This window comes from Etheostoma cragini, chromosome 12 (assembly GCF_013103735.1).
Source record: "Etheostoma cragini isolate CJK2018 chromosome 12, CSU_Ecrag_1.0, whole genome shotgun sequence".
NCBI classification, from domain to species: domain Eukaryota; kingdom Metazoa; phylum Chordata; class Actinopteri; order Perciformes; family Percidae; genus Etheostoma; species Etheostoma cragini.
Genome location: NC_048418.1, coordinates 10,381,323 through 10,393,073, shown reverse-complemented (window position 1 = coordinate 10,393,073; position 11,751 = coordinate 10,381,323). Strand labels below are relative to the sequence as shown.

The 11,751-nt window shown below is 40.0% G+C and overlaps 2 protein-coding genes across 5 annotated transcripts in view; both read right to left on the bottom strand.

The window, feature by feature from the left end:
- LOC117953783 (retinal-specific phospholipid-transporting ATPase ABCA4-like) overlaps positions 1-8,470 on the bottom strand; it is a 39,994-nt gene extending 31,524 nt beyond the window's left edge. For all 3 annotated transcript variants that reach the window (XM_034887101.1, XM_034887102.1, XM_034887103.1), the window contains exons 1-8: positions 8,229-8,470; positions 6,561-6,673; positions 6,223-6,316; positions 5,902-6,043; positions 5,521-5,660; positions 4,660-4,787; positions 4,248-4,445; positions 1,270-1,359 (exon numbers count right to left, since the gene is read on the bottom strand). In XM_034887101.1, coding sequence (XP_034742992.1) covers positions 1,270-1,359; positions 4,248-4,445; positions 4,660-4,787; positions 5,521-5,660; positions 5,902-6,043; positions 6,223-6,316; positions 6,561-6,673; positions 8,229-8,448 — 1,125 coding nt within the window. In that variant the 5' untranslated portion in view covers positions 8,449-8,470. The remainder of the gene's footprint in view (positions 1-1,269; positions 1,360-4,247; positions 4,446-4,659; positions 4,788-5,520; positions 5,661-5,901; positions 6,044-6,222; positions 6,317-6,560; positions 6,674-8,228) is intronic.
- Positions 8,471-9,697: 1,227 nt separating this feature from the next.
- LOC117953784 (rho GTPase-activating protein 29-like) overlaps positions 9,698-11,751 on the bottom strand; it is a 30,298-nt gene continuing 28,244 nt past the window's right edge. For both annotated transcript variants that reach the window (XM_034887105.1, XM_034887106.1), the window contains one exon: positions 9,698-11,646. In XM_034887105.1, the coding sequence (XP_034742996.1) occupies positions 10,468-11,646 (1,179 nt within the window). In that variant the 3' untranslated portion in view covers positions 9,698-10,467. The remainder of the gene's footprint in view (positions 11,647-11,751) is intronic.

The following is an 11,751-nucleotide window of genomic DNA, read 5'->3' as shown; positions in this document are numbered from 1 at the left end:
TGTGTGTGTGTGTGTGTGTGCGTGTGTGTGTGTGTGTGTGCGTGTGGCTGTGTATCTGAATTAACGTGCAACTATACAAACTGGATGCAATCCTTAAATGCACACACCAAGATTACTAAAAAAAAGGATATATTATAACCATTTTTACTTTAATCTCTAATCTATTCTAATCGTACAATTTATTCTATTCAATTTCTCTACAGTATCTAAATACTCTATTCTATATTGTTCTGTTCTATTGTTCTACAATACATATTCTATCTACAATATCCATGTGTGCTAGTGAGTGCGGGGATGGCGTGTGGAAAGAAGCTGTTCTTGAGTCTATTTGTCCTGGTTAGATTGACATGTAGCGCCTGCCATAGGGAAGCCGGTCAAACAGTGTTGCATTCTATACTGTAGAGGAATTTCTATTCCATTTCTGTAGTATTCTATTTTATTGTATTTAGAGGTTATATCAGAGTGTTTCATTTTCAAAAAACACCATATTATTGTTGTACTACATATTGCTGTAGCTCCTCTTTTGACCCTGTGTGTTTAGGTGAGTGTTTTAGCTACAGAGTGAGGCATCTCACTTCTGTCCCATCTTTGTTGGGAGTCACACATGTGCGTGTGCAAGGACTACTAGCCAGTCAGAAGCAGAGCATGAGCGGGTGCCATGCTAGCAGGCGAGCGTTATAACACATTTTACAACGTGACGCACCCTCGTCCCGGGAGTAAAGGCTGGACTACAATAAAGCCGTAGCAGTTTGTGAACAGGGTTTTCTGTTGGAGATGATAACTGCTTCGTGCTTTTTCACTTTGTAAACCTATTAAATTCCCCAAAAATATATAAAACACAATAAAGGGAAGTCAAAAGCATAATATGAGCACTTTAAATAAATTAAGTAATAAAGACACATGCACACCTATATGTACATGTCATTTGAGACACAACCTGCATGGGCACACACGCACACACACATACACACACACACACACACACAAACACACACACACATCACGCATCACACATCAGGCATCACATGAGCCTACAAAGACATATCAGTTGTTGTACAGTTCACATGTAGGTTAACACACACGCATGTACGCCCCACATTGTTGAGCACATCACTCAGCCTCCTCTGTGTGCGATTCTCAAACTGGGAGCAGCGGAAAAGGCGAGTTTCCTGCAGGGCTAAAAATACTGGTGCCTCTGATCCTGCAGGACTGAAGAGAAGAAGAGAGGAGCAAGAGCAGAAAGGGATTGATGGATTTTGGAGCACTTACAACTCGGATCTTGTCCGATGTCGCATTGAGAACCCGACCCCAGAAGTGCAGGTCAATCCCCTCGGCGCTGCTGTCCATAACCTTAGGCATCTGGGGAAACAATGCCATAAGATGCCTCAGTCAAGTGTACAATATTCACACAGTGTTTAAAAATGAGATGAGATGGATTGAGATAAAGCGAGAGGTTAAACACAAGTTGCTTTTGTTCTTTTGTATCAAAACTATCACTGCTCTGTTCAAGCTCTGTTTTGTGTTTCTTTACCCAGTACAACCTGCAATCTGCTAGATAAAGCCAGGCCTTCCTTTTTTGTCATGTCATTTGTATCTTATCTAATTGTATGGATGAAATGATTTCAAACTTGAAAACTATCAGTTGTTCAAAATGGGAACTTCCTTTCCCTAAACTTCTTTTAATGACCTCATCTTGAGAAACCATTGGCCGTAGGCGTTAGAAAAGGCCTGGTCAGAGGGCCGAGGGATACGGAAACCCCGAATACAAAGACAAACACGCACATGTGATATCCTTCCTCCTGCATTCCTCGCACTTGCATTTCAATGAATGAAGGAAGGAGGGAGGTGGTGCAGGGTCAAAGAGAGAAAGCGAGGGAAGAAAGGAAGGGTGTTGAGAGGTGGATGGGAGAAGGGAGTTAGGAACGAAACAAGTTATTACAAGACATAGGTTAGTGTGGTAATGGGCTCAATTGAGCTAAGAACTTAAATGCAAAGATCACCACTAAGACGCTACTGCTATTTAAATTAATTAAACAACAGAGAATGACAGTTGATTAATAAACTTTGTAGTCAAGCTAATATTCAATGACCACTCTGTGTATTTTGGTTTTCCATGATCATTTAGCCCTTCAACATCCATTACATCTATTAAGACTGTACATATTTAATGTTACTCCTACAAATGCTCAAGTTAATTCACACTTAGCTATTTGATTATGGGTCCCATGTCCAAAAATCTACTCCATCTTCTCAAATATTCAGATTCTTAATCGTTTCTATGGCCTGAAGAAAGAGGTAAGACCCTACAGCCCTGCAATACTGTTACTGTTTCAGTCAGTCTTTTTAGCAACCCAATAACCAGGCGTGCTCTTTGGACTGGCACATGTTGCTAATGTATTTATATGAGAAGCAGCATCACGTCTTACAGAAGACCTCACAGGCTGCAGGCGGGGTCTAGATAAGCCCATTAGAGAAACAGGCCAAGAGGGATAATGCGATGCCAATACCCTGAGCCACTCACCTGACTCACTCACTGAACACTAGCACATATACAGAAGACATTTGAAGGTGTCAAGGCCCCAAGAGTTTAAATATAGTACAGTTTGTTGATGGATCTGCATTCTTTTACTGCTGAGGTTTATATTCTTTATTTTTATAATTCTAAAACATGCTGGGATACGTCTACTTCTGAAAAGGGATCTATTTCCCAAATAAATAACAAATATAAATCCTTTCATTAAAAGGATGATCTGTGACCTGCTGTGCCACTGAACAAACAAAAACAAAGCTCAAGTGTTCTGCCTCCTTTATACTGTATTTCTTGCTTTTAAATACATGTGTAGCCGATTGGAAACAGAGCCCATGAAAATTCATTAAACCGGTCTGGCAGAGTACCCTGCAAGCTAGAATCAGCGACTATGCCTCACATGTAGTCCTGGCATCACCAGCAGCTCTACATAGAACAATGAGCCATCTGACAACATATCACACTGAAATTCATTATTCTAAGCACAAAGCAGCACCGGCACATTTGCAATCACATTGAAGTACATAATCCAGAATGTTTGCTTGAGCGGTTATAAAAACAACATCACAGTATCAACTTTGCTATATTTTTTTGCTGTAAGGAAGTCCAGATTTCCAGCTCAGCGGGGGGAAACAGTTCTATAAAGGTGAGTGGGGCATGTTTTCCTCTCCATCATCAACCTCTGTTGATAAAAGTTTCCTTTCCAATTTTTGACAACATTAACAGGCTGCTAGCACTAAACACAATCCAGGCTTTTAACTCATGGATTCATACTGTATTTAACTGTCCATCTTCATTCTCTCTGTAAATGTATTTTTTTTGTCTTAAAACTATAAAGGGGAGTGTGTCTTTAAAGCTTAAGTCTGGGGATATTTCAGTTTTTTCTTACTGTCAAGAAATCCCATTATGTGTGTATCCAAAGTCACATATATGTTATTGCTCTGTGCCATGGAGCTCACCTGTTGTCCAAAAATTATTAAAAGCAAATCAATCAACGACACAGTTGCACTGGGTGACATCTTCACACATTACCATGAAAACACAAACTGTAGTGTATTTTGACCCAATCCTACATACATTTTCTAAAAACAACTTTGAATGAAATGTAAATTTGAAGACGCGTTAAAAGATTTATTTCTGCAGTCCGAACAACGGCCCTGGAGCTGAGTGCTACAGACAGGGTAGGAAAGGGAGAGAGTATTGAGCGACAAATCAACACTTGCTAGTCCGTCTGCCAGGAGAGGATGATGGATGAACATCATTTTTTTTCCAACAAAACAAGAGAACACTCATCGGATCTCCATTAGTTGTAATAACAACTGTCGTGTCAATAAAGAAAGTACAAACAGGGAGGAAGGGATGGATGCAAGGAACAACATCCACTCTACAACTGGAAGCAACAAAGGGCATCAGAAATACGGTGTAATACAACCCTGACATTTATAATATAATTTACAATATGAATAAATGATGAACAAATTGGATACTGATGCTTGTTTTGTAATTTCTCTGTTAAATTAATAAACAAACATTTGAATGCAATTTGTTCATCCTTTATCATCATTTATTCATAATATATGTTCAAAGCCAAACTTTGAACGGAGCCATCACCACAAGGGCCAATCCTCTCCGGTCAACCACACAGCAGACGTTGCACGTACACATGCTTTGGCTAGGAGCATAATCTAACATAAAGGCAGAGGCCGTAACACCGACTCACTAGTTTGAAGATTTTGTAGAAGTCCAGATTAGCATAGAGGACGTCCTCTATCTTCTGCAGCCTTGGCTGGCTGAGGGCACACATGGCGTTGCGGACCCCGTGGAGTCCCATGCGACTGGGGAAGATGATGAAGCGCTCCAGCAGGGCCTGGCTGCAGGCTATGTCTTTCAGCTGCAGCTCTGGGATACCAAAGGCAAACTGGGGAATAGAAAAAAACAAAAGAAAAAAAGTGGAATGTCAGCTTAATCGTGGGATATGTCTGAAAAAAATCATGAAATATCATTTTAATGACCATAAAATGTTTATTTTAAACCATGGAAAAAAATAGTTTCCCTTAAATACTCTTTTTAAATAAGCCAAGTAACATCAGTGTAAGCTTAAGCTTTCCCCACTCGTCCCTCAAAAACTGCACCTGTTCGACTCGTATTTCTGCATTGACGAGCTGGTAGACTATAGACTCCGGGAGGTTGGCGTTTTCCAAAAGGAAAGCCGTGAAAACCTCGTCATCCTTCAGAATATTATCTATCTTCAGCCCACGGCCTAGAAGAAACATCACGAGCAGAGAGGGTGAAATGTTAGAACCACTAAAGACGACATTGACCCAACCAGCACTGGACCACACAGAGGAAACAATTCAAAGCAAGACAGATTGGCAACGATTTTCAGGATGCTTCAGGGAAAAGTCCAGTAAACAAGAGGACGTGTGTTTATACGCATATCCCTGCCAGAAGGCTCAGTTAATTTCATTTGAAGTTGTGTGAAGAAAATGTGCCTTTAGGTCATGAACATTCCTGTGGGTATAAATGATCACAATAAACTGAATACCATATTACTTTGTGTGACTGTCACACTTTTAGAATAAAGGATTTGTGGTTACCCAAACAGTAATACAAATGTATTAAGTTTACATCCAGCAGTTGGAAATGCAATCATATGACCATCACGTCAAACAATGGTGAAAGATTACTGCTGCTAATGCACACAAACCTATTCAGCAAAATGATACGTAAAAATGAGAAAGTAAAAGTCGGGCAGATCTTTTAAAAGCGAAAGTAGGAAGTGAGGTGGTGCTATGACGAACACAAGACACAAAAAATCAATAAAAAGAGGATGTGCGGAAAACAAGACAAAAAGGTCAAGATCAAAGTGTAGCTGATGTTTCCTGTCAGAATGTAAGTTTTGTCAATGGACTTTTTTCGCTTCTGATTACAGAGTTGAGAGACACTCAACGGAGGCACTGCTGTCTAAACCCTTTCTCACATTTGAACCTTACCTGCCACCACAAATGGGTTGGTGCGTAACGTTTCCATGAAGTTTGAGAAAGAGGAGATTTGATGCCAAAGCTGGCCGAGCTGCTGGACCTCTGCCTCATTGAGCAGAAGCTCCTGTACATCAACATAGAACCGTGCCAATCTAGAACAAGCCAAACACAATGACTTAGTTAAACTGTGTACTTGATTATATAGAATGGTATACTGTATTGTATTATTATCACAGGGGCTGAAATTTGCTCTATTTTAAAAATGTTGAAAATAAATGTTTAAACAATTTTTTTTTTTTAAATGTCAGTAAACACTTCAAGAAATTACAGTTTTATGAGGTTTCTGTTACTGTTGTGTTTTACAAGGTAAGAGAGTGCTATGATTAGGCTTACACTGAGTTGTTGTAGTTGGATACAACGCCCGGAGACTCTCCTCTGGTTGGATATCTGAAGCAGGGGTTGTTGATGTTGCAGAAGATGCCCTGGATCCAGGGCAGAGTCCCTGCTGAAGGCATGGCCTTGTTGGGGAAATGACCTGAAGAAACAGACAACCCAGTTACGTGGGGGCTTGTAAGGTGATTTAAAAAAGTTGCCCAAAGGTTAGCATGTGCTCTCCATGTAAAGAATTACAGCACTTTCACGTTAGAATTGCTTCATGATTTTTCAAAGAAGAGATGACTAAAATAGCTTGTTAATAAAGAGGATATTTCTTACATTCATGTTGTTGGTACAGTGGATTGGCCTTCCTCAGCCACACCAGCCCAACAAACAACAACACAGGCCAGCAGATCTCAACAAAGAAGCGGACCTGGACAGAAACAAGTAGAGGAGTATAGAGTATATATACACAAAGAAAAATAGAAACAACCATACAATCTACTCTAATACAGACCTGGAACAAATCCTACCAGTGTAAAGATATCAATCTCATGTTGGGACTTTATCAGAGATTTGTTGGAAGCTGTAATTTGTGGTGTTACTATATTGGATTGCGTTACGCTGAATAGCGTTTCTAAGGTTTTGTCCGACCCCAGTCATATAATTGATAATACCTTCTGTCTCTTGCGGAGGGTCCAGTTTTTCCACAGCAACAGGCGGATTTGAGAGCCTGTCTTCATTGCTGCGCGGCTTTGCCCCTGGATGGGGTCATCAGACTGTGAAAAACCTGCTGATACACAACTCTATCAGGGATGACACTCAGTTGATAACTTCTCACAAACACATTTTGTGTTTGACCTGACTTTAGTATAATTTTCTTAAACATTTAAAGATACATATTTTACTCTGCATGGTTGCCCTTTCTCTTTTTGTTGTTGCTTCTTTTAGTTTTTTTTCACTGTCTCCAAAGGAACTTGTGCTTTTATGAAAAATGAAATGGCACTTCCACTCCTGCAGGTCAGTCACCCAATGGTAAAAGTGTAAAAACTATTATAAACTGTATGTTGCTTTTTATTACTCTATTTCACAGTTTCTAAAGAAACTTGTGCTTTTATGAAAAATGAAATGGCACTTCTAGAAATCCACTCCTACAGGTCAATCACTTGGCCAATGGTAAAAGTGTAAACACTATTATATACTGTATGCTGCTTTTTATTAATCTATGTCACAGTCTCTAAAGAAACTTGTGCTTTTATGAAAAATGAAATGGCACTTCTAGAGGTCAATGATGAATGTGTTAAAACTAATACTCTATATATATATACATACATACATACATACATACATACACACACAATACATATATATATATGCATATACATATATATATAAAGTACATATATACACACATACAGTATATACTGTTAATTTTAACTGTATATATACAATTTCCCAATTTGGGATCAATAAAGTAGATGTTATATATTAACTAATTGCTTGCTTCCCCATCAGGACATACCTATTTATTTGCATTGGTCATGAACTCACTATTCTCTGGCTTTGGTTTTGACCTGGCCTTAGCATTCATTTGGATTTGTTTAAGGGGGTCTTAACTACAACCTTGGGCAGACCATCTTTTAAACTTGGAATGCATACACCCTGCTGAAGTTCAAAGCAAAACAGCTTTAGGGGATTTCACTACTGTAAAATACAAGTTGCTATAACATTATCAACATATATACCAACACCGTTATTAACAACATATAAACCAATACCAAAAGTTGGTATGGGATTGATAAATGCAATCTGTACCTGCTCATTCATACAGACTTATCTCAAAAGACCAATTCATTTTGGAACTGAATACTTACAGTAACAACAAACACTCAAATGCCAATCACATGAGCATGTCGGACATGAAAATTAATTTGTTCGCAGTGACATGTCCAATAGATTACCGCAGGCTAAGGATGCAGGGACATAAATACTTGTCTAGAAAAACAGGAGGACAAAGACCATAACGAGACAGTAAATGCTATGTTTATGTCTGACTCTGAAATCACCTTCTTACTCAAATAGTAATTACACATGACAGGACTTCCTTGCACAAGATTAGCGGAAACATGTGGAAATGTTTTGGCATCGAAAACTCACTGCATGTAAGTGATTCAATAAGACATTAGGGTGAAAATATTTTAGCATCCACAAGGATCTGTTTTTAAAATCATCACATTATATTAGAATCTAGGCATTTGAAAAACAGTAATTAGCAACCACGTCTGTCAGCTCTTAAGAACACATCCTATTTCGTCAACAAAGGAACTAAAGCAGCTGATCCTTACCTCTTATGGAATGATATAAAAGTCGTACGACATCTAGGGAAACAGGTTCACAAACAAGCTGAAGTAGTGGGAAACATTGAGCAAGGTAGAAAGAGCTCTGTATGACTTCGAGCTGCCCAATCTCTCTCCTCTGTCTGCAGGTCAGCAGCACTCCTAATCTGATTTCTCTAATCTCCCAGCTCAACATGGGCAGGCAGAAAAAAAGACAACAGTCATCCATTTTGAGGCAGAATTAGGGGGATATCTGTTAGAGAGTAAAAGAGGGATACTTATGGCGAGAAAAGGTTGCTGTGATGAAGAGTGGTTACAGAGAGAAGTCAAGATGATTGTCTAAGTGTTTATGATCAAGATGTACCGGCACAGTTATTGTCATTCTGCAAGAAAAGCATTTATCTAAATATCTACAAAATACATCTACACAAGAGATTTGACGTAGTTACATAAGAGATACCAGTCCCAGAGGTAAGACATTTTTGTTTCACACACACGTCTATCATGACTCACTCGTCTGAGAAGCTCAACGTGGTGTAGCAGGTGATTACGTTGGGAGAATTGAAACCTTGACAGTTGGACATTAAAACCACTTGGACCTGCTGTGAACTGTGTGAACAACAGACACAGCTTACCCTAAAACTGCATTCTAGAGGCTTAACCCTGCACAAACCCAGTTGCTCAGCTAGCTTGGTGTGTTTGGAGTTGTGTACTGTGTTACACAACTCCACAGTGTCTCTCTGATTTGTCAAATACAGCAAATTATAGCAAAACCTCTGACTGGATCCATGGTAAAATAAACAATATAATGCAATGTCACAGGGAGTATAAATACATATAAAGAAAACGTACAGTATGCATACCGGACTACAGAAAACTAAATCCCAAAAGGTTTCAGATATAATGCAACACGAGTTCTCTGAGGCACTGAACAAGAATAGAGCTAAAACGATTAGTTGATGGGCAGCAAACTATAGAGAACTAATTTAATAGTCAATAGCTTGAGTCATTTTTCATGCAAAAAAGTTTTATTTCTACACTTAAATGTGAGAATGTTCAGCTTTTCTCTGCAAATTGTTTTTCTTCGGGTACTGGACTGTTGGTCACATAAAACATGTAATTTGTTTCCTTGTGCGCTAGGAAATTGTGATGGATAATTTCACAATATTTTGTCATTTTAGAGACAAGAAAAACCAATGGAGATATTAATCAATAATGAAAATAATCAGCAGTTGCAACCCTAAATCTGCGATCATTCCACTTGCTTAATCCAATTTGCCCAATACAACCACAAATCGGATTAATTTATGTTTAAAATACACAAAAGGCTGCCATTTAAAAAAGGGCGAGAGTGATTTGATCCGTAGCATACATAACACACATAAGGTAATCCCACTTACGATGGTCCTCTGGGTTCCCGGTTTCTCTGAGGCACTGACACAAAAGCTGAAAAAAAAAAAACTCAATTGGAACAGAAGTAACAGTTCAAAACTGCATTTTTAATTTGCAGAAAGCACCGTTACATGTCTTTTTTTCCTTCTGTATAGTCACAACAATGCGATGAGACAAAATTACTGACAACCATGCAGTATGTATAAATGAATATAAAAAACGTAAACAGATACATAAGGTTTACATACTGAGAAAAGATGTACCAACCACAGGCAACGAAGGACACATTTTAAGGTCAAAATGTCCAACTCTTAAAATTGAAAACCTCATGTTAAGAATACTTCCATCAGTTCCTTGTGGAATAAAGTATAAAATTAAGCAAATCTGGACATCAAAGGCAGCATTAGAATTTGAACCTATGTTAAGTGCATTGTGTGATTACAATAAAATATAATTTCATAACAAATATAACATTGTACTTAAAGGTTCGTTTCAAACAAGAATGATAGATTTATAATTCTTTACAGACAGATGTGGTTGGCAAATATTCTTTGACATAAAAATAGACAATTGATGCGTTTGTTTTTAAAAGCATGACACTGAACATTCACTGTTGGCATCATATTTGTAGTATGTGCTTGTTTTGAATGGTTGAGAGACCACCCACTGTTGACATTTTGATATGAACATGTAAAATACAATATATTAGTACTTATAACACTTTCATGGTTTATTTTTTACAGGCCTACATTTTCCCCCAGTCTCAATTTGTATGATACAAAATGTTTTCTCCCCAGTATGCACTTAGGCACAGATACATTAATATTTACAGATGTAATATTTTTTTTTTTTGGCGTCAGACAAAATGGGCCTCTCTGTGTTCAAGCTCCTGCAGCCGCCGAGGTCGCAGTCTTTGGTAGACGGGTTTAGTCTCACTGGGGCTGAGGTCGTCAGGGCTGCTAGGGGGGGGGGACTGTGGGGGCGAAAGGGTAGCCGAGGTTGAGACCCCGGGGTCAACGGTGCTGTCAGTGGAGTCCTGTGTCTGGAGCCATGTCTGTGGGGGGCTTGTAAGGGCAGGGGGCTGAGTAACTACTTGGGCAGGGTTTGTGGGGGTGAGTGATGAGGAGGTGGTGGTGGTGGTGGTGGTGACGGTGCTAACAGTTGTAGTCCAGTTTGGAAGCGTCCTAGCTTTGGTGTTGGTGGAAACGGGGGGCTTGTAGAACGTTCCAGGAGGAGGCTGCAGAGTTCTTGGTGCCCTGAGTGTTAATGGAAGGTTTGGAGAGCTGCTAGACTTACTAAGCATATTATCTGTGTCATTTTCCCTTTTAGAAGTCCAACCAGGTTTGCCTGGCACTGTGTAGGGGTTGTTGGAAAATATGGTGCCCCCAATACTTGTGGTAGGGACCACAGAGGCAGTAGTTACAGTGACAGGCAATGTTGCCTTCACAGGTTGTAGTCCAGAGCTGGCAGATGGCAGGTTGGCCACAATCATAGCAGTCCAAGGTGTAACATCATAGTGCTTGTACTTCCTGTCCCACGTTCTCCTCTGCATTGACTGTGTGTCAATAAAAGGAGTGATGTAGTAGGTGCTAACCCTTGACGAGTTACTTTGGCGAGCCTTTTCTGGCTCTGGTATCTCCTGTATAGTTTCAGACACGGGGTCCCGCTCAACAGAGCTTACATCAACTTTAGCAGCAGTGTTACGGTAATTCCTCTCGCTGATCTGGGCGGGGGTGGGCAGGCGTTCAAGCGGCATGCTGATCGGTCGAGACACTTGTCTGGTGCGCTGGGTGCGTAGCTGGACCTTTGGTGCCACAGCGGTGGTGGAGGGGATGGTGGAGGGGACGGTGGTGCTGGGACGGCCAAACACTAAGGTTGACCTCTGCACTTCTCCATCACTAGACGTCTGCATCCCGTTGAGTCTGTCCAGGGCCGGGACATCTGTCCCGTCTGTTCCCGGCTGGACCCCCTGAACCTCACCCATGATGTGGGAGGACGGGATTATTGATGAGTATCTTTTGTACACTTTGGCTCCCTGGAAGGACACAATAAGCAATTAGATTACAATCTCTGAATCTCGTAATAATCAGTATTGAATTAAGTTAACATTGCTTGAATAATGTAAATGCCAAAAAAACAT